This window comes from Entelurus aequoreus, linkage group LG02 (assembly GCF_033978785.1).
Source record: "Entelurus aequoreus isolate RoL-2023_Sb linkage group LG02, RoL_Eaeq_v1.1, whole genome shotgun sequence".
Classification (NCBI taxonomy): domain Eukaryota; kingdom Metazoa; phylum Chordata; class Actinopteri; order Syngnathiformes; family Syngnathidae; genus Entelurus; species Entelurus aequoreus.
The window spans coordinates 135,778-158,637 of NC_084732.1; the positions used below are offsets into that span (position 1 = coordinate 135,778).

Genomic DNA, 22,860 nt, shown 5'->3' on the forward strand with positions numbered 1-22,860 from the left:
CATGGAGACCTCAACAAGTTCCTTAGGTCCGTTCTTCCACGCACAATTGCTGGCTTTTTTTGTGATGGTTGCGGCAAAAGTTATAATGTTTTGTATTTTTTGTCCAATATTAGAATTTGTGTTTTTATGTTTTTTCTATAATTGTTTTCCAAGTGTTCTTGTAAACTTGACCTTAAAAAGCACAGGAATTCACAAAAACTAACTATATTGATGTTTTAACTCGTTTTATACTGCATAGACTTAAGAGTGGACACAGTAAAAGCACATAATCGGTTACTGTACTGTTTAATTATAAGTAAGAATAGTAATAGTTAATTAAAATTACAGAAAGAAGCACCATGTAGACCTCAACAAGTTCCTCAGGTCGGTTCTTCCACGCAAAATTGGATGGTCCCGCCAGGATTTTGCTGGCTTTTTTTGTGATTGCAAAGTTTGAATTTTTTGTCCAATGTTAGATTTGGGATTTATGTTTTTTCTATCATTTTTTTGAGTGTTTCTTGTAACTTTGACCTAAAATAAGCGCAGGATTCTTCAACAAAAACATACAACAAACTAACTGTATTGATGTTTTACTCGTTTTATACTGCATAGACTTAAAAGTGGACATAGTAAAAGTACATAATCAGTTACTGTACTCTTTAATTATAAGTAATAATAGTAATAGTTAATTAAAATTACAGAAAAAAACACCATGGAGACCTCAACAAGTTCCTTAGGTCCGTTCTTCCACGCACAATTGCTGGCTTTTTTTTGTGATTGTTGCGGAAAAAGTTGTGGCAAATGTTGCAAAGTTTAGAATTGTTTGTCCAATATTAGAATTTGGGATTTTATGTTTTTTCTATCATTATTTTGAGTGTTTCTTGTAACTTTGACCTAAAAAAAGCACAGGATTTTCAACAAAAACATACAAAAAACTAACTATATTGATGTTTTACTCGTTTTATACTGCATAAACTTAAAAGTGGACATAGTAAAAGTACATAATCAGTTACTGTACTCTTTAATTATAAGTAATAATAGTAATAGTTAATTAAATTACAGAAAAAAACACCATGGAGACCTCAACAAGTTCCTTAGGTCCGTTCTTCCCATCGCCCACTATTGCTGGCTTTTTTTGTGATTGTTGCGTAAAAGTTGCGGCAAATGTTGCAAAGTTTTGAATTTTTTGTCCAATATTAGAATTTGGGATTTTATGTTTTTTCTATCATTTTTTTGAGTGTTTCTTGTAACTTTGACCTAAAAAAGCACAGGATTTTCAACAAAAACATACAACAAACTAACTGTATTGATGTTTTACTCGTTTTATACTGCATAGGCTTAAAAGTGGACATAGTAAAAGTACATAATCAGTTACTGTACTCTTTAATTATAAGTAATAATAGTAATAGTTAATTAAAATTACAGAAAAAAAACACCATGGAGACCTCAACAAGTTCCTTAGGTCCGTTCTTCCATGCACAATTGCTGGCTTTTTTTGTGATTGTTGCGGCAAAAGTTATGTTTTGTATTTTTTGTCCAATATTAGAATTTGTGTTTTTATGTTTTTTCCAAAAATTTTTTCCATGTGTTTCTTGTAAACTTGACCTTAAAAAGCACAGGATTTCGCATAAACTTACAAAAAACTAACTACATTGATGTTTTACCTCGTTTTATACTGCATAGACTTAAGAGTGGACACAGTAAAAGCACATAATCAGTTACTGTACTGTTTAATTATAACTAATAATAGTAATAGTTAATTATAATTACAGAAAGAAACGCCATGGAGACCTCAACAACTTCCTTAGGTCCGTTCTTCCACGCACAATTGCTGGCTTTTTTTGTGATGGTTGCGGAAAAGTTGCTGCAAAAGTTATAATGTTTTGTAATTTTTTGTCCAATATTAGAAATTGTGTTTTTATGTTTTCTTCTATAATTGTTTTCCAAGTGTTTCGTGTAAACTTGACCTTAAAAAGCACAGGATTTCACATAAACTTACAAAAAACTAACTATATTGATGTTTTACTCGTGTTATACTGCATAGACTTAAGAGTGGACACAGTAAAAGCACATAATCAGTTACTGTACTGTTTAATCATAACTAATAATAGTAATAGTTAATTATAATTACAGAAAGAAACGCCATGGAGACCTCAACAAGTTCCTTAGGTCCGTTCTTCCATGCACAATTGCTGGCTTTTTTTGTGATTGTTGCGGCAAAAGTTATAATGTTTTGTATTTTTTGTCCAATATATTAGAATTTGTGTTTTTATGTTTTTTCTATAATTGTTTTCCAAGTGTTTCTTGTAAACTTGACCTTAAAAAGCACAGGATTTCACAAAAAACTAACAAAAAACGAACTATATTGATGTTTTACTCGTTTTATACTGCAGTAGACTTAAGAGTGGACACAGTAAAAGCACATAATCGGTTACTGTACTGTTTAATTATAAGTAAGAATAGTAATAGTTAATTAAAATTACAGAATAAACACCATGTAGACCTCAACAAGTTCCTCAGGTCGGTTCTTCTCCACGCAAAATTGGATGGTCCCGCCAGGATTTTGCTGGCTTTTTTTGTGATTGCAAAGTTTTGAATTTTTTTGTCCAATATTAGAATTTGGGATTTTATGTTTTTTCTATCATTTTTTTGAGTGTTTCTTGTAACTTTGACCCTAAATAAGCGCAGGATTTTCAACAAAAACATACAACAAACTAACTGTATTGATGTTTTACTCGTTTTATACTGCATAGACTTAAAAGTGGACATAGTAAAAGTACATAATCAGTTACTGTACTCTTAATTATAAGTAATAATAGTAATAGTTAATTAAAATTACAGAAAAAAACACCATGGAGACCTCAACAAGTTCCTTAGGTCCGTTCTTCCACGCACAATTGCTGGCTTTTTCTTGTGATTGTTGCGGAAAAGTTGTGGCAAATGTTGCAAAGTTTAGAATTGTTTGTCCAATATTAGAATTTGGGATTTTATGTTTTTTCTATCATTATTTGAGTGTTTCTTGTAACTTTGACCTAAAAAAAGCACAGGATTTTCAACAAAAACATACAAAAAACTAACTATATTGATGTTTTAACCTCGTTTTATACTGCATAAACTTAAAAGTGGACATAGTAAAAGTACATAATCAGTTACTGTACTCTTTATTATAAGTAATAATAGTAATAGTTAATTAAAATTACAGAAAAAAAACACCATGGAGACCTCAACAAGTTCCTTAGGTCCGTTCTTCCACGCACAATTGCTGGCTTTTTTTGTGATTGTTGCGTAAAAGTTGCGGCAAATGTTGCAAAGTTTGAATTTTTTGGTCCAATATTAGAATTTGGGATTTTATGTTTTTTCTATCATTTTTTTGAGTGTTTCTTGTAACTTTGACCTAAAAAAGCACAGGATTTTCAACAAAAACATACAACAAACTAACTGTATTGATGTTTTTACTCGTTTTATACTGCATAGGCTTAAAAGTGGACATAGTAAAAGTACATAATCAGTTACTGTACTCTTTAATTATAAGTAATAATAGTAATAGTTAATTAAAATTACAGAAAAAAACACCCATGGAGACCTCAAGCAAGTTCCTTAGGTCCGTTCCTTTTTTTGTGATTGTTGCGGCAAAAGTTATGTTTTGTATTTTTTGTCCAATATTAGAATTTGTGTTTTTATGTTTTTTCCAAAAATTTTTTCCATGTGTTTCTTGTAAACTTGACCTTAAAAAGCACAGGATTTCGCATAAACTTACAAAAAACTAACTACATTGATGTTTTACTCGTTTTATACTGCATAGACTTAAGAGTGGACACAGTAAAAGCACATAATCAGTTACTGTACTGTTTAATTATAACTAATAATAGTAATAGTTAATTATAATTACAGAAAGAAACGCCATGGAGACCTCAACAACTTCCTTAGGTCCGTTCTTCCACGCACAATTGCTGGCTTTTTTTGTGATGGTTGCGGAAAAGTTGCTGCAAAAGTTATAATGTTTTGTATTTTTTGTCCAATATTAGAATTTGTGTTTTTATGTTTTTTCTATAATTGTTTTCCAAGTGTTTCGTGTAAACTTGACCTTAAAAAGCACAGGATTTCACATAAACTTACAAAAAACTAACTATATTGATGTTTTACTCGTGTTATACTGCATAGACTTAAGAGTGGACACAGTAAAAGCACATAGTCAGTTACTGTACTGTTTAATCATAACTAATAATAGTAATAGTTAATTATAATTACAGAAAGAAACGCCATGGAGACCTCAACAAGTTCCTTAGGTCCGTTCTTCCATGCACAATTGCTGGCTTTTTTTGTGATTGTTGCGGCAAAAGTTATAATGTTTTGTATTTTTTGTCCAATATTAGAATTTGTGTTTTTATGTTTTTTCTATAATTGTTTTCCAAGTGTTTCTTGTAAACTTGACCTTAAAAAGCACAGGATTTCACAAAAACTAACAAAAAACGAACTATATTGATGTTTTACTCGTTTTATACTGCATAGACTTAAGAGTGGACACAGTAAAAGCACATAATCGGTTACTGTACTGTTTAATTATAAGTAAGAATAGTAATAGTTAATTAAAATTACAGAAATAAACACCATGTAGACCTCAACAAGTTCCTCAGGTCGGTTCTTCCACGCAAAATTGGATGGTCCCGCCAGGATTTTGCTGGCTTTTTTTGTGATTGCAAAGTTTTGAATTTTTTGTCCAATATTAGAATTTGGGATTTTATGTTTTTTCTATCATTTTTTTGAGTGTTTCTTGTAACTTTGACCTAAAAAAGCACAGGATTTTCAACAAAAACATACAACAAACTAACTGTATTGATGTTTTACTCGTTTTATACTGCATAGACTTAAAAGTGGACATAGTAAAAGTACATAATCAGTTACTGTACTCTTTAATTATAAGTAATAATAGTAATAGTTAATTAAAATTACAGAAAAAAACACCATGGAGACGTCAACAAGTTCCTCAGGTCGGTTCTGCCACACACAATTGGACGGTCCCGGCAGGATTTCGCTGGCTTTTTTTTGTTGCAGAAAAGTTGCGGCAAAAGTTGCAACGTTTTTAATTTTTTATTCAATTTTAGAATTTGTGATTTTATGTTTTTTCTATCATTTTATATTGTAAACTTCACCTTAAAAAGCACAGGATTTTAACAAAAACTAACTCTATTGACGTTTTACTCGTTTTATACTGCATAGACTTAAAAGTGGACACAGTAAAAGTACATACTCTGTTACTTTACTGTTTAATTATAAGTAAAAATAGTAATAATTGATTAAAATTACAGAAAGAAACACCATTAAGACATCAACAAGTTCCTTAGGTGGGTTCTTCCACACGCAATTGTTGTGATGCAAAAGTTGCAACGTTTTGAGTTTTTTGCCCAATATTAGAACTTGTGATTTTGTTTTTTCTATTATTTTTGTAAGTGTTTTTGTAACCTTGACCTCAAAAAGCACAAGATTTTCAACAAAAAAATCTAATTATATTTATGTTTTACTCATTTTATACTGCATAGACTTAAAAGTGGACACAGTAAAAGCACACAATCAGTTACTGAACTGTTTAGTTATAACTAAGAATAGTCATCCATCCATTTTCTACCGCTTGTCCCTTACGGGGTCGCGGGGGGTGCTGGACCCTATCATAAATGCACACGGGCAGAAGACGGGGTACACCCTCAGTGTTTCCCATAAACTGCCAAGCTACCTGTGGCGGTGGGGGCGTGGCTATGGGCGTGGTCACCATGACATCATCGAGTAATTTGCATAATTTACTACAATGATATGATTTTCTCTAAAAAGACTCAAAAAATGTATACTTACTCATTAATAATAACAGTTTTGTTTTAAACGTCCATCCATCCATCCATTTTACAATATAATTACAACACTTTATGTACATATTTATATACAGATTTGAACAATAAGTTATTCACTGAAATATATTTATTAATTGTGATTCTTACAAAAAATATATCTTATAAAATATAAAAGCTAAAATGTCTCTTAAAGCTCTGCCCCTTTAATTAGTGCATACTAAATAATTTAACTTTAGCCTACTACTACAACCATATTATTTACCAGCAACATAAAGTGAAACAGAGGCAGAGGTGTCCTGCCACAGTCAGTAACAAATAAACAGAAAACAGTAGTGGTCAAATACAAATAAGGCATCAAGAGAAGTATCCTACACTTCTCTTTTGTAAAGTAAATCTGAACAACCTATATGGGCATCTACATCAACTATATGATTTGCCTGAGAAGCTGGACAGGACAAAAAAAAATATATATATATATTTTTTTAAAAATTTTTTATTTGTGGCGGACGTAATTATTTCGTGGCAGGCCACCACAAATAAATGAATGTGTGGGAAACACTGCACCCTGGACAAGTTGCCACGTAATAGTTCATTAAAATTACAGAAAGAAACAGCACCAAACGCTTCTTTATTGTCCAATGTATGTATCCCACAAGGTGCAGACATTCTTTGTGTATGTTTCACCCTTGAAGAGAGTTTGTCCGTCTTAAAAATGTATTTATGTATATATTTGTGAACCGTTGTGAGCAATATAGTGCACATTTCTGTTGATATTAGAGCTTAACATCACATTCAACATCTCTAACATGTCAATGCTGCCTCTTTGCTAGGTCAGCAATGCAAATGAGAATATGTTCTTACTTGTGAAGAGGTAGTCACTTGAAATGGTTTTCACCTCACAGGTGTGCTTGAAGCTCATCGAGAGATTGCCAAGAGTGTGCAAAGCAGTAATCAGAGCAAATGGTGGCTATTTTGAAGAAACTAGAATACAAAACATGTTTTCAGTTTTTTCACCTTTTTTTGTTAAGTACATAACTCCGCATGTGTTCATTCATAGTTTTGATGCCTTCAGTGACAATCTACAATGTAAATAGTCATGAAAAATAAAGAAAGCGCATTGAATAAGAAGGTGTGTCCAAACTTCTGGCCTGTACTGTATATATATATATATATATATATATATATATATATAGTATATATATATATATATATATATATATATATATATATATATATATATATATATATATATGCGCAGTCGTGGTCAAAAGTTTACATACACTTGTAAATAACATAATGTCATGCCTGTCTGGCTGTCTTGAGTTTCCAATAATTTCTACAACTCTTACTTTTTTGTGATAGAGTGATTGGAGCACATCCTTGTTTGTCACAGAAAACATTCATGAAGTTTGGTTATTTTATGAATTTATTATGGGTCTACTGAAAATGTGAGCAAATGTGCTGGGTCAAAATTATACATACAGCAATGTTAATATTTGCTTACATGTCCCTTGGCAAGTTTCACTGCAATAAGGTGCTTTTGGTAGCCATCCACAAGCTTCTGCTTGAATTTTTGACCACTCCTCTTGACAAAATTTGGTGCAGTTCAGCTAAATGTGTTGGTTTTCTGACATAGACTTGTTTCTTCAGCATTGTCCACACGTTTAAGTCAGGGCTTTGGAAAGGCCATTCTAAAACTTTAATTCTAGCCTGATTTAGCCATTCCTTTACCACTTTTGACGTGTTTGGGGTCATTGTCCTGTTGGAACACCCAACTGCGCCCAAGACCCAACCTCCGGGCTGATGATTTTAGCTTGTCCTGAAGAATTTAGAGGTAATCCTCCTTTTTTCATTGTCCCATTTACTCTCTGTAAAGCACCAGTTCCATTGGCAGCAAAACAGGCCCAGAGCATAATACTACCACCACCATGCTTGACGGTAGGGTGGTGTTCCTGTGATTAAAGGCCTCACCTTTTCTCCTCCAAACATACTGCTGGGTATTGTGGCCAAACGGCTCAATTTTTTGTTTCATCCGACCACAGAACTTTCCTCCGGAAGGTCTTATCTTTGTCCATGTGATGTCAGATGAATGTGGCAAAGTTTGGACACCCCTGTAATAAAGGGACTTACAGCATTAAAAAAATAATTGTAAACTTTTTTTAAAAAGTGTAGCGAAGCCTTTTTTCCCCACAAAAATGTCCTTCCTTAAGGTTTGGGAGGCAATATGTCCATATAGTAGGGGTGTAACGGTACGTGTATTTGTATTGAACCGTTTCGGTTCGGTTCGGAGGTGTACCGAACGAGTTCCCACAAGGACATATTAAGTAGCGTAACGCACGTTGTGTAAACAATGCACACCGAGGCACAACACACGACATGCTAGCAGCGACGGCGCTACGATAGACTGACCATACGTCCATTTTTCACCGGACATGTCCTCTTTTGCGGAGCTGTCAGGGCGGAGTTTCTTAAATGTCTCAAATGTCCGGCATTTTGAGTTAGGGTTGCGTGTATTTTCAATGTACGTTTAGGGTTAAGAAGGGGTTAAAAACAAAACAAATTGTGCGGGAGGGGCAGAGAGAGTGAGGGAGTTATGATAAACGCGCATGCGTCGCCAGGCTCTGCTTTTTATCCATAGATTTTTTAGATTTAATTTTGTATTATCTATAGCAGAGGTGTCAAAAGTGTGCCCCGGAGGCCATTTGCGGCCCAAAGCTAATGTTTTAAAGGCCCACGGCACATTCTAAAAATACTATTAAAATAAATAAAAACATAACAAAAGTGAAATAAAAAAGCTTAAAGGTTAAATGTAATTTAGAAAAAGTTGCAATGTTGACTAATAAAACAAAGCTGTTTTTTTTTTCTCTCAAACTGTCATTGCTCAAAACATAATATTGAATCAAAATCAATGTTGTTATGAATTATTGACCTATCCAAGGTTCCCATTACTTCACATCAAATATTCCACTAAGAAAAATATTTTTGGTGGAAGATTTTGCAAATTTGGTAAAAAAATAACCAAAACATTTATATTTTGTTGTTTTCTTACTGTACCGAAAATGAACAGAACCGTGACCTCTAAACCGAGGTACGTACCTAACCGAAATTTTTGTGTACCGTTACACCCCTACCATATAGGAGGGTTTTTTTTCTCCCTTTGTGACGTCACAAAATGAAAACACCATTAAAAAGTCACATATGGTGTAAAAGGGCTCCTTTAAAGGCCTACTGAAAGCCACTACTACCGACCACGCAGTCTGATAGTTTATATATCAATGATGAAATCTTAACATTGCAACACATGCCAATACGGCCGGGTTAACTTATAAAGTGCAATTTTAGATTTCCCGGGAAACTTCCGGCTGAAAACGTCTAGGTATGATGACGATTGCGCGTGACGTCAAGGGTTGAAGGAGACATTTTGGAATAGCACGGTCGCCAGCTTAAATCGTCTGTTTTCATCGCTAAATTCCACAGTATTCTGGACATCTGTGTTGGTGAATCTTTTGCAATTTGTTCAATTAACAATGGAGGCTGCAAAGAAGAAAGCTGTAGGTGGGATCGGTGTATTAGCGGCTGGCTACAGCAACACAACCAGGAGGACTTTGACTTGGATAGCAGACGCGCTACCGTGAGTACAGCTTTGGCTTCCAAACATTTAATTGCTTGCCCGTACGTGCGTGGCGCTATGTGCATGTCACGTACGTAACTTTGGGGAAATATATGTTTCTTGCCGACTCTGATGGCGGCCGGGGTGTCGTCGAAAGCTACAACGCCCGCCGCCGCGCCGCTGTCCTCACCTTGACTTCCTCCGTCTCCGCGCCGCCGACCGCATCGATGATCGGGTGAAGTCCTTCGTCGCGCCGTCGATCGCTGGAACGCAAGTGAGCACGGGTGTTGATGAGCAGATGAGAGCTGGCGTAGGTGGAGAGCTAATGTTTTTAGCATAGCTCTGTCGAGGTCCCGTAGCTAAGTTAGCTTCAATGGCGTCGTTAGCAACAGCATTGCTAGGCTTCACCAGGCGGTACAGCATTAACCGTGTGGTTACAGGTAGGGATGATACTCGAAACCGGTTTTCCCGGTTGTTTGATAAGAAAAGAACCGAGTCCTCGGACTCGAATCCCTTTTTGAGAACCGGTACCCGTTATCGAGACCACTATAGTAAAGGAAAAGAGTTGATTCTTTATTCGAATCCCGTCCCGACCAGAAATGCTCCGTGGGACATCAGAATAAAGGACGTCACGTAGCTCAGTCATTAGGCGCAGATAGCGAAAGCAGGAAAACAATGGACGGGAAAAAGCGCTCCAAGGTGTAATAAAGTTAAAAACAAAAGGTATAATCCATCGAATAACTTTACTGAGATTTTAGCAGGGTAAAACACATGACGAACATTTTTACGACCAACCGGAAACATAGCAACGCACCTCCTTTACGGCAGCTGTCACAACGTTCTTAAAGCAACCGCAGCACATACATATATATACAACATATCTCCCTTTTTTAACTTTTGTTTTTCTTTCCTTGTAAACAAAACAAAATCACACTGTATATGTGTTGTCTGTCTAATTATAAATAATGCAGACGAGGCGTGTTGGCTGAGTTCTTGACGTTTACTTTCACAGCGTGGCAACATGCAACACTTTTCGGGGCTACCGCGCATGCTCGTAACTCCCGTTGCATGCTGGGTCGTGTAGTTGTTATATTCTCTAGCTCATAACATTTTTCCCCCATAAAGAAATAATGTTAACTCAATAAAGTGTATTTCTTTTTTTAGCTTTAACTTTTCATTTATTAGCATTGTAACCACATTTGCAAAGAACTTTTCTCTTCATAGAATGTTCTTTCAATAAAGAAATAAAGTGCAAAAATGTCAAAGCATCATAACAAACAGTTATGTCAAATAGCAGCAGAAGTGCACTTTTTGGAGAGCTGTATTATTTTCAGTTTTGTGCCCAAGGGACTGATTTTATTTAACACTAGTATTATTTATACACCTACAGTGATCACAGAGACAGGTTGTTTTTGTGTTACTGTATATATTTGTTTCTCTGAAAAATCCCACTTAATATACTTTGGGTAACAACAGTCAATATTTATTTTTTTTAATTTTTTTTTTTAGGTGGGTAACAGTCAATATTTATTTATTTATTAGATTTTATTTTTTTATTATATAATAAAAGTGAGCTTTTGTTAAACCAAATATTGTTTGTTTTTTTCCATATACAACAACCTATCTGGACTCGATAAGAGAATCGATAAGGAATCGGTTCGATAAGAGGGTTCGATAATAGGCTCGAACTCGATAATTCCTTATCAAACATCATCCCTAGTTACAGGTCCAGGGTTTAATAGTAATGATAGTATTGTTGATATTCTGTCTATCCTTCCAGTCAGGGGCTTATTTCGTCTGTTTCTATCTGCATTTAAGCACGATGCTGTCACGTTAGCTCCGTAGCTAAAGTGCTTCGCCGATGTATTGTCGTGGAGATAAAAGTCACTGTGAATGTCCATTTCGCGTTCTCGACTCTCATTTTCAAGAGGATATAGTATCCGAGGTGGTTTAAAATACAAATCCGTGATCCACAATAGAAAAAGGAGAGAGTGTGAAATCCAATGAGCCCTTGTACCTAAGTTACAGTCAGAGCGAAAAAAGATACGTCCTGCACTGCACTCTAATCCTTCACTCTCACGTTCCTCATCCACAAATCTTTCATCCTGGCTCAAATTAATGGGGTAATCGTCGCTTTCTCGGTCTGAATCGCTCTCGCTGCTGGTGTAAACAATGTGCAAATGTGAGGAGCTTTTCAACCTGCGACGTCACGCTACTTCCGGTACAGGCAAGGCTTTTTTATCAGCGACCAAAACTTTATCGTTAATGTTCTCTACTAAATCCTTTCAGCAAAAATATGGCAATATGGCAAAATGATCAAGTATGACACAAAATGGATCTGCTATCCCCGTTTAAATAAGAACATTTAATTTCAGTAGGCCTTTAAAGTACTTTGAATGTATCCTTGTGCAGGTGTACCCAATAGTGTGTCCAAACAAACCTTTTTTGTGTTCCAATCTTGCAAGAGCGGAGGTTTGGCGGTCTCGCAGACGTTGCTTTTGTAGAATAATATCAGGCTCTACCGAGGGACGTGACCTCAGATAAGCCGGGACAAAAGCGACACGGTGTGTGTACAGCGGCGCTTTGGTAATGGAAAACTTCACTGCGCCGCTTTGTGTGTGTGTGTATGTGTGTGTGTGTGTGTGTGTGTGTGTGTGTCTTTGAACTTTGATCAATACTGGAAAAAGATGACACGCCTTAATCGAGCGCGTGGATTTGTGAGGAGTTTGTGAAGATTTTTACTCAAGGGGGGAAAAAAAAATCCTTCCTGGATTGAAAGAGGAGGCGGCGACTGACGACATTGTTTCATGTTCGGTGTAAGATGTGGCCGACGGTCACACGATGGAAGACGCGTTGTGTCGGGAATCGGCGGGAAGATTACGTCGCTAATGTCCTATTGGTTCAGTCATCGATTGGTCAGATTTGCTCATTGGAAGCAGGAGATAGTTGGATTGAGGCTGTTATCACCTAAATGTCAAAACTTTACTTCTACTTACATGAGAAAGTAGAAAGGAAAATGTAGCCCTTTTTGACCTTGCTTATCAAAAAAGTGAATTGTATAACACAGCAGGACAAAAAGTTAAACAGAGCCCCAACCCTATGTTGATATCAGCCATCGGTCTGATATCAACAAAAACACGGGATTATAAAGAGTCCTGCAGCCGTTTGACATCTAAATGTCCTTGAATAAACAACACAAGCTTGGTCTTTTCTGTTATTTTAGTCAAGGCATTTACAAAAGGTAAACATGGCGAACACTTTTCTATCTGCCTCTCATCAATGGCAAACATTTCACTTTCTTATCTTTCCTGCTTTTGCTGCTTTGTCTCGTCTCGTCTTGTCTAGAGATGTCCGATAATGGCTTTTTTGCCGATATTGTCCAACTCTTAATTACCGATTCCGATATCAACCAGTCGTGGAATTAACACATTATTATGCCTAATTTTGTTGTGATGCCCCGCTGGATGCATTAAACCAGTGTTTTTCAACCACTGTGCCGCAGACACAGTCTGGTGTGCCGTGGGAGATTATTAATTTCACCTATTTTGGTTAAAAATATTTTTTGCAAACCAGTAATTATAGTCTGCAAATGATGTGTTGTTGTTGAGTGTCGGTGCTGTCAAGAGCTCGGCAGCATAACCATGTAATACTCTTCCATATCAGTAGGTGGCAGCCGGTAGCTAATTGCTTTGTAGATGTCGGAAACAGCGGGAGGCAGCGTGCAGGTAAAAAGGTGTCTAATGCTTAAACCAAAAATAAACAAAAGGTGAGTGCCCTTAAGAAAAGGCAGTGAAACTTAGGGAAGGCTTTGCAGAACGAAACTGGCTACTAAGTAAACAAAAACAGAATGCTGGACAACAGCAAAGACTTACTGTGGAGCAAAGACAGCATCCGAGTGTACATCCGAACATGACATAACAATGTCCACACAAAGAAGGATACAAACAACTGAAATATTCTCGATCGCTAAAACAAAGTAGATGCGGGTAATATCGCTCAAAGGAAGACATGAAACTGCTGCAGGAAAATACCAAAAAAAGAGAAAAAGGCCACCAAAATAGGAGCGCAAGACAAGAACTAAAACACTACACACAGGAAAACATAAAAACCTCCAAATAAGTCATGGCGTGATGTGACAGGTGGTGACAGTACACCTAATTTGAGACAAGAGCTATAGTGATGCATGCTTGGTTATGCTTTAAATTCATATCCAACAACTGCGACAACGACTTTTTACTGTCAACTGAGTTTTGTTTTTTTATGATTTCTGCTGGTGGTGTGCCTCCGCATTTTTTCAACGCAAAAAATGTGCCTTGGCTCAAAAAAGGTTGAAAAACACTGCATTAAACAATGTAACTTTACCATGAATTGATTAACGTGGACCCCGACTTAAACAAGTTGAAAAACCTATCCGGGTGTTACCATTTAGTGGTCAATTGTACGGAATATGTACTGTACTGTGCAATCTACTAATACATGTTTCAATCAATCAATCAAAAACAAGGTTTTCCAAAATAAGAGAACAACTTCAACTCCAGTTATGGAAAAAAGTGCCAACGTGGCACTGCCATATTTATTATTGAAGTCACAAAGTGCATTATTTTTTTTAACATGCCTCAAAACAGCTTGGAATTTGGGACATCCTCTCCCTGAGATAATCCTGATACCCACTACAACTATGGGAAATACTATACTTTGACTTTCACAAAGTGCATTATTATTTTTCATTTTTTTAAACATGCCTCAAAACAACAGCTACAAAAACAATGAAGGCACACATCTTCAGTCCAGAGTATACTAGAGCATACTTGCCAACCTTGAGACCTCCGAATTCGGGAGATTGGGAGAGGGGGGGGGGGTATATATTGTAGCGTCCCGGAAGAGTTAGTGCTGCAAGGGGTTCTGGGTATTTGTTCTGTTGTGTTTATGCTGTGTTACGGTGCGGGTGTTCTCCCGAAATGTGTTTGTCATTCTTGTTTGGTGTGGGTTCACAGTGTGGCTCATATTTGTAACAGTGTTAAAGTTGTTTATACGGCCAACCTCAGTGTGACCTGCATGGCTGTTGATCAAGTATGCCTTGCATTCACTTATGTGTGTGTGAAAAGCCGTAGATATTATGTGACTGGGCCGGCACGCTGTTTGTATGGAGGAAAAGCGTACGTGACGACAGGTTGTAGAGGACGCTATTGTTGTCCGGGTGGAAATCGGGAGAAATTCGGGAGAATGGTTGCCCCGGGAGATTTTCGGGAGGGGCACTGAAATTCGGGAGTCTCCCGGGAAAATCGTGAGGGTCGGCAAGTATGCCCTACGTCCGTGTTTTACCGGATATGTACCGCTCCGTACAGCGGCGTTTTAAAAAGTCATTTATTTTACTTTTTGAAACCGAGACCGATAATTTCCGATATTACATTTTAAAGCATTTATCGGCATCTCTAGTCTTGTCTCAACTTTCCTGGAGCCTCTTTTTGCACTGCTCTCCAAATCTAAACACAGAATTGATCAACTGGTCCCTCAACGCAATTGAAGAGACCTTCCCAACGAGAAGGAACTTTCCTGCCGGGTGCACGACGGGCACGGGGGAGAAGTGGAGGGTTGTTGTGTGCCGGGCGATTATTTCCATTGAGGACATTGAAGAAATCTATCTATTCAGAACTTCACAACGCTGGTGTATCGACACATTTGGAAGACGTTGGCAGTCGTTCAAGTTGCCCAAAAACTGCCCGTCATGTTTGATGAGATGGGCAGGGCTGTAGGCACTCAGACTGTGGCGAGATCTGAACTAAATCGCAAACGGGATAGCATCTCGGAGAAGCTTTCCGCTCTGAAAGGCGAAATTATAATCAGTTAAACCCTTTATTCCAATTTGAATAATGGGATACTGAGACTGATTTGGTGGATTTAAAGATTCCTTTTTTATGAATGTCGACCTGTTAGCAGGTTGATATGAAATTGTAAATGGGTATTTGGTGGGTAGATTTTGAAAGGAATGGTACTCTACTGTATTTTGTATATTATATGATGATGTATATTTTAACTGTGGGTCCCTGTCCATAAGATGTGTGCTTGTAGGGATGACCTTTTTGCAGAACAGACTCTGATATTAACAAAAGAAACAATAATGTAATATAAAATTATGTCTGTCTGTAAATAAATAAATAAAGGGCCAGAAACAAACAATTAGAGTAGACGAATCTATTCGAATGCATCTCCTCGCCCTAACCTAAACATTCTCCTCATCGGCGGTCACTCGAACGAGCATGACGATCCTCCCGGTAGGGGTGTATCCCTTTATGGAGGATGCCTGTGCTTGACTTTGTTTAACGTGGGGAGACTGGTGCACAGACAGTCACCACACGATCCTTGACAGAATCGGGTCGGGGTCCAGTGGCATGAAGTCCAAGACGACTGGGGACCCTTTTCTGCTGCAGCCTTCTGCCGCCATCGCAGCCGTTGTGGTAGTTCTTAAATCTACCGTCTTCCGCCTGCTCCGCCGTTGAGGTCTTCACCGTATCTCTGGCTAGGGGGCAGTCAGGTACTAGGCCTTTGCCAAGGGCCACCTGGGGTAACAGTAGTAAAGGGGTTAACCTCCTAGTGTCCCAAGACCCCATAGAGGAGCCTCCACTACCGGATGCACTTCAACGTCATGCCCAAGACACCTAAATATTATAATCTACACTTCCCACTCCTGGTGTATTGGCAAATTCGGATGATGGCAGCCGTTCAAGGTACCGATAAGCTGCCTGTCATGTTTGATGGGATGGGCAGGGCTGTAGGCCCTCAGACTATGGCGATTTCTGAACCAAATCGTAAACGGGATAACATCTCGGAGAAGCTTTCCGCTCTACAAGGCGGATTATGATCAATTTAAGCACCAGAAATGGACAATTAGAGTAGACAAATCCATTGGACTGCATCTACTCGCCCTAAACTAAACATCAAAATATACAGGCCGGGCTCTGCCAAGGCTGCTGATGCAAATTCCCCAAGTGACTTTGTTGCAGACTTTGTTGAGACTAGATCACAGACGTCAACCAGCTGTGTCATCGCGGTGTTAGTCTGCGGAATGAGGCACCGGACGAAGCAACGTCCCAGACTTATGGACATACACGCATCCACGGATACTACACAAACGCACGCACACATACATCACCCGTCTGTGATTGTGGTTATCAACCGTGGTTTTACGATCATTTTGATTTGAAACGGTAATAAAACGGCGGTTCATCATTAATATCGTTCTATCCCTCGATGGCGGGCGATAAGTCACCGACCGCTTGTTTTTTAAGCTAGTTTGAAGAGTAAATCTTCCCCTTTTTCTCATTCCCTTTACTGTCATTTACAGCACAATGTCAATATCAATCACCAACTCTTCCCTTACAAAGATAATGAGCGTGTGTTCTACTTCTCAACTGCGCATGAGCCACCAAAAAAAGTGACCACATGACCATGGTTGTATACAAAAAGGCCCAAAACATCATAAGGGACCCATCTCACCCTGGACATCAACTTTTTGAACTGCTGCCCTCGGGCAGGAGATACAGGACAATAAAATGCCGGACAAACAGACTTAAGAACACTTTTTACCCGAGAGCAATAGTGTCGCTGAACACAAGACGACAATAATGACTGTGCATGTGAGCTGTGTGCTTGGTATTTTTATGTATTTTATGTATTTTTATCTATGTTGTTATGTTTTTATATGTTATGAATTTGCACTAAATTAGTTTTGCTTACAATTTTGTTGTACAATGTCAGTGTTTCCCACACATTCATTTATTTGTGGCGGCCCGCCACGAAAGAATTACGTCCGCCACAAATAGATTTTTTTTTTTTGTCCCGCCTACTTCTCAGGCAAATCATATAGTTGATGTAGATGCCCATATAGGCTGTTCAGATTTACTTTACAAAAGAGAAGTGTAGGATACTTCTCTTGTTGCCTTATTTGTATTTGACCACTACTGTTTTCTGTTTATTTGTTACTGACTGTGGCAGGACACCTCTGCCTTTGTTTCACTTTATGTTGCTGGTAAATAATATGGTTGTAGTAATAGGCTAAAGTTAAATTATTTAGTATGCACTAATTAAAGGGGCAGAGCTTTAAGAGACATTTTAGCTTTTATATTTTATGAGATATATTTTTTGTAAGAACCACAATTAATAAATATATTTCAGTGAATAACTTATTGTTCAAATCTGTATATAAATATGTACATAAAGTGTTGTAATTATATTGTAAAATGGATGGATGGATGGACGTTTAAAACAAAACTGTTATTATTAATTAGTAAGTATACATTTTTTGAGCCTTTTTAGAGAAAATCATATCATTGTGGTAAATTATGCAAATTACTCGATGATGTCATGGTGACCACGCCCATAGCCACGCCCCCACCGCCACAGGTATCTTGGCAGTTTATGGGAAACGCTGAATGTACAATGACAATAAAGATATATTATATTCTATTAAAGAGGAAGTGCACTTATTGTGTGAACGTCCAAGCACTCCCACATATAGTGGGACGACCTCACAACAAACTTGGAAAGTCTAACAGATTACTCTTCATTCACAATTGAAGTTAAAAAGTGGCTTTGGAGCAATCAAAGCTGCTCACACGGTCACTAAGGTGGCCACTACGTTTGACACATCAACTTAATGTGTATTATTGTTATCCATGAGAGCATTTTTGTTGTAAATTGTGAGGTGTGTCTGTTAAAATCATGGTTGTTTTTACAAATGATGACAGATGTGAACAAGAGCATGTATTGTCTTTGTGTGATGATGTAAATGAGGTGTGGTTGTATTGTATATTAAGTATGTGTCCATGAAAGGGCATTTTATGACTTTTCTTAATTTGATTACATGCAGGGTTTCCCACACATTCATTTATTTGTGGCGGCCCGCCACGAAATAATTACGTCCGCCACAAATTTTAAAAAAAAAATGTTTTTTTTTTTTTTTGTCCTCTCCATCATCTCAGGCAAATCATATAGTTGATTTAGATGCCCATATCACCTGTTCAGATTTACTTTACAAAAGAGAAGTGTAGGATACTTCTCTTGTTGCCTTATTTGTATTTGACTTTATTAAATGTATTTATATTAGAAACACAACATGTGTATATAACAAAGGGTGCAAAGTCTGCAGGCAGTAGGAAACACATGGTTAAGTGTAGGGAGTAAAACTGATGGCAGTCTAAAGTTCAAGATTTTTGGAGCTCTTTGTTCAGTGGATCAGATGTTTGATGAAGTTCTGTGTCTATCTACCACCACTGCTGTTTTCTGTTTATTTGTTACTGACTGTGGCAGGACACCTCTGCCTCTGTTTCACTTTATGTTGCTGGTAAATAATATGGTTGTAGTAGTAGGCTAAAGTTAAATTATTTAGTATGCACTAATTAAAAGGGCAGAGCTTTGAGACATTTTAGCTTTTATATTTTATAAGATATATTTTTTGTAAGAACCACAATTAATACATATATTTCAGTGAATAACTTATTGTTCAAATCTGTATATAAATATGTACATAAAGTGTTGCAATTATATTGTAAAATGGATGGATGGATGGACGTTTAAAACAAAACTGTTATTATTAATTAGTAAGTATACATTTTTTGAGCCTTTTTAGAGAAAATCATATCATTGTAGTAAATTATGCAAAGTACTCGATTATGTCATGGTGACCACGCCCATAGCCACGCCCCCACCACCACAGGTATCTTGGCAGTTTATGGGAAACACTGACATGCTATAGTATGATTTTATTGCATGATTTTTGTATCTTCTGACTGAACGTTCAAAATCCCTCTCATGTTTTATAAACAATTTCCACTTACAAGTAAGTTTTCGCTGCTACTGACGATTCATGTGTATGTTCAAAAAGGCAACTGTCGACAAATGTTTTTTTTTTAATCATTTTATTTAATGACACAAAAATCACTTCCCATCCGTGACACGTCACATGACAGCGACGCAAGAGACTGCAGCTCATCTCTTCACATTAGAAATGTATTATTACACTCGCTCTTTCAGCACAAAACATTTAATTGACCTGAATGTGACAGATGGAAACACAAAGACAGCATGTGTGTGTGTGTGTGTGTGTGTGTGTGTGTGTGTGTGTGTGTGTGTGTGTGTGTGTGTGTGTGTGTGTGTGTGTGTGTGTGTGTGTGTGTGTGTGTGTGTGTGTGTGTGTGTGTGTGTCGTCGTCGTCTAATCACAGTGACAGGAAGGTGATGAGAACAGCGGGAACTTCACGCTCGGCGTTTAGGGCGCCTTGTCACGCAGAAATGTGGAAAAAACGCCAAAACAAGCTCTGTGTGCACTTGAGTGGCAGTACCTCCAATCAACACCAGGTGGCCTCCTTGAGAACTCCTCACACAGTAAACGACGGGATTAGAAACTCTCCAAAAAAGTTGTTTGTACACAAAATTTAAATCGTAGTGCTCGTTGTTTAAAAAAAAATAAAAATGCGCGTCCTTTCTGATTTTAATGAGTAAAAAGACACAAAAAGTGGGTTAACGCCAACATTTAGTAAGAAAGATGAAGTATGCACCAGTGTTTCCCATAAACTGCCAAGATACCTGTAGCGGTGGGGGCGTGGCTATGGGCGTGGTCACCATGACATCATCGAGTAATTTGCATAATGTACTACAATGATATGATTTTCTCTAAAAAGGCTCAAAAAATGTATACTTACTAATTAATAATAACAGTTTTGTTTTAAACGTCCATCCATCCATCCATCCATTTTACAATATAATTACAACACTTTATGTACATATTTATATACAGATTTGAACAATAAGTTATTCACTGAAATATATGTATTAATTGTGGTTCTTACAAAAAATATATCTTATAAAATATAAAAGCTAAAATGTCTCTTAAAGCTCTGCCCCTTTAATTAGTGCATACTAAATAAGTTAACTTTAGCCTACTACTACAACCATATTATTTACCAGCAACATAAAGTGAAACAGAGGCAGAGGTGTCCTGCCACAGTCAGTAACAAATAAACAGAAAACAGTAGTGGTCAAATACAAATAAGGCAACAAGAGAAGTATCCTACACTTCTCTTTTGTAAAGTAAATCTGAAAAGCCTATATGGGCATCTACATCAACTATATGATTTGCCTAAGAAGCTGGACAGGACAAAAAAAAAAAAATATATATATATATATATATATATATATATATATATTTTAATTTGTGGCGGACGTAATTCTTTCGTGGCGGGCCGCCACAAATAAATGAACGTGTGGGAAACACTGTGCACATTATTTCAAGGCTTTCGCGGGCCTCATTAAATGACGTGTCGGGGCCGGATCTGGCCCCCGGGCCTTGAGTTTGACACATGTGCACTGGATGGAGCCACAGTTTGAGAATCACTAATTTAGAATCACTAAGTCAGCTTCTTGGGTGCTAAACTGTTTGCGTCAATGTTTACGCCGCAGAGCCCACGGTCCAGACGCCATGATCCTGGTGGACGGCCAGCCCCTGCAGTCCAACGGCGAGCTGGGCCTGTCCCAGATGCTGCACATCGCCTCCCAGATCGCCTCGGGCATGGTCTACCTGGCCTCGCAGCACTTTGTCCACAGGGACCTGGCCACCCGCAACTGCCTGGTGGGCAACGGTCTGCTGGTGAAGATCGGAGACTTCGGCATGTCCAGGGACATCTACAGCAGCGACTACTACAGGGTAAGTGGGCCGGCCCACCGCAAATCCCCCCCCCCCCAACCCCCCGCACCCCGCCCCCCCCGTTGACGCACTACTAGCTCCTCGCTCGGGCGAACCTGACAAAGCAACTCGAAAGAACTCCTCAGGGCCTGCTAACAAGAAAAGATATTTCTAGGCTGCGCTTTTGTGGGTTTTTTTGTGTGCTTTTGTTTCCTTCCTCCACAAAGTAGGAATATTCAGTGTTTCATCGCACCGTTTAACACAATTGGCAACTGCTCACGTCCTGAACGAGTCCTTCAGACTCCATTTTAAACACCCGGGTAAGTTTTTCTACCATCTACAGTCGTGGTCAAAAGTTTACATACACTTGTAAAGAACATAATGTCATGGCTGTCTTGAGTTTCCAATCATTTCTACAACTCTTATTTGTTTGTAATAGAGTGATTGGAGCACATACTTGTTGGTCACAAAAAATATTCATAAAGTTTGGTTCTTTTATGAATTTATTATGGGTCTAATGAAAATGTGACTGTGGAAGTTGCTTCCCGGCAGTTCCACTGTTAGCCAAGCAGGGTGTGACTTTTCAGTCACCTCCGTATCCTCTCTCCCCTCCTGTTCCCGGCCGCTTACTGTTAAAGACAACAGATGATTAGATAACTCGTACCACCTGGGAGATCTAATCACCTGTTCAGCTGTGTCTCGCCGCCAGCACTGCCACGCCCCCATCTGATGGCACTCTGTCCTCAAAACCATGGATAGAGGCGGTGACTTTCGCTCCTGCAAGCAGCGCTGGCCACACCTCCCTCCACAGTGACCAAATCTGCTGGGTCAAAAGTATACATACAGCAATGTTAAAGGCCTACTGAAAGCCACTACTACCGACCACGCAGTCTGATAGTTTATATATCAATGATGAAATCTTAACATTGCAACACATGCCAATACGGCCGGGTTAACTTATAAAGTGCCATTTTAAATTTCCCGCTAAACTTCCGGTTGAAAATGTCTATGTATGATGACGTATGCGCGTGACGTCACTAAATAAACGGAAGTATTGGTACACCATTGAATCCAATACAAAAAAGCTCTGTTTTCATCTCAAAATTCCACAGTATTCTGGACATCTGTGTTGGTGAATCTTTTGCAATTTGTTTAATGAACAATGGAGACTGCAAAGAAGAAAGTTGTAGGTGGGATCGGTGTATTAGCGGCTGGCTGTAGCAACACAACCAGGGGGACTTTGACTTGGATAACAGACGCGCTAGCCGCCGCTAGCCGCCGACCGCACGGATGATCGGGTGAAGTCCTTCGTCCTTCCGTCGATCGCTGGAACGCAGGTGAGCACGGGTGTTGATGAGCAGATGAGGGCTGGCTGGCGTAGGTGGAGCACTAATGTTTTTATCATAGCTCTGTGAGGTCCCGTTGCTAAGTTAGCTTCAATGGCGTCGTTAGCAACAGCATTGTTAACCTTTGCCAGGCTGGAAAGCATTAACCGTGTATTTACATGTCCATGGTTTAATAGTATTGTTGATCTTCTGTCTATCCTTCCAGTCAGTGGTTTATTTATTTTGTTTCTATCTGCATTTGAGCCCGATGCTATCACGTTAGCTCAGTAGCTAAAGAGCTTCACCGATGTATTGTCGTGGAGATAAAAGTCACTGTGAATGTCCATTTCGCGTTCTTGACTCTTATTTTCAAGAGGATATAGTATCCGAGGTGGTTTAAAATACAAATCCGTGATCCACAATAGAAAAA

General features: G+C 38.1%; 1 protein-coding gene and 1 long non-coding RNA gene across 4 annotated transcripts in view; one reads left to right on the forward strand and one right to left on the reverse strand.

The window, feature by feature from the left end:
• LOC133665429 (NT-3 growth factor receptor-like) overlaps positions 1–22,860 on the forward strand; it is a 157,087-nt gene that overhangs the window by 53,843 nt on the left and 80,384 nt on the right. For all 3 annotated transcript variants that reach the window (XM_062070725.1, XM_062070731.1, XM_062070739.1), the window contains exon 5: positions 20,883–21,126. In XM_062070725.1, the coding sequence (XP_061926709.1) occupies positions 20,883–21,126 (244 nt within the window). The remainder of the gene's footprint in view (positions 1–20,882; positions 21,127–22,860) is intronic.
• The window catches only part of LOC133665449 (uncharacterized), a 117,433-nt gene continuing 116,170 nt past the window's right edge, over positions 21,598–22,860 (reverse strand). The window contains exons 2-3 of the long non-coding RNA XR_009828749.1: positions 21,790–21,925; positions 21,598–21,734 (exon numbers count right to left, since the gene is read on the reverse strand). This is a non-coding gene — a long non-coding RNA (uncharacterized LOC133665449). The remainder of the gene's footprint in view (positions 21,735–21,789; positions 21,926–22,860) is intronic.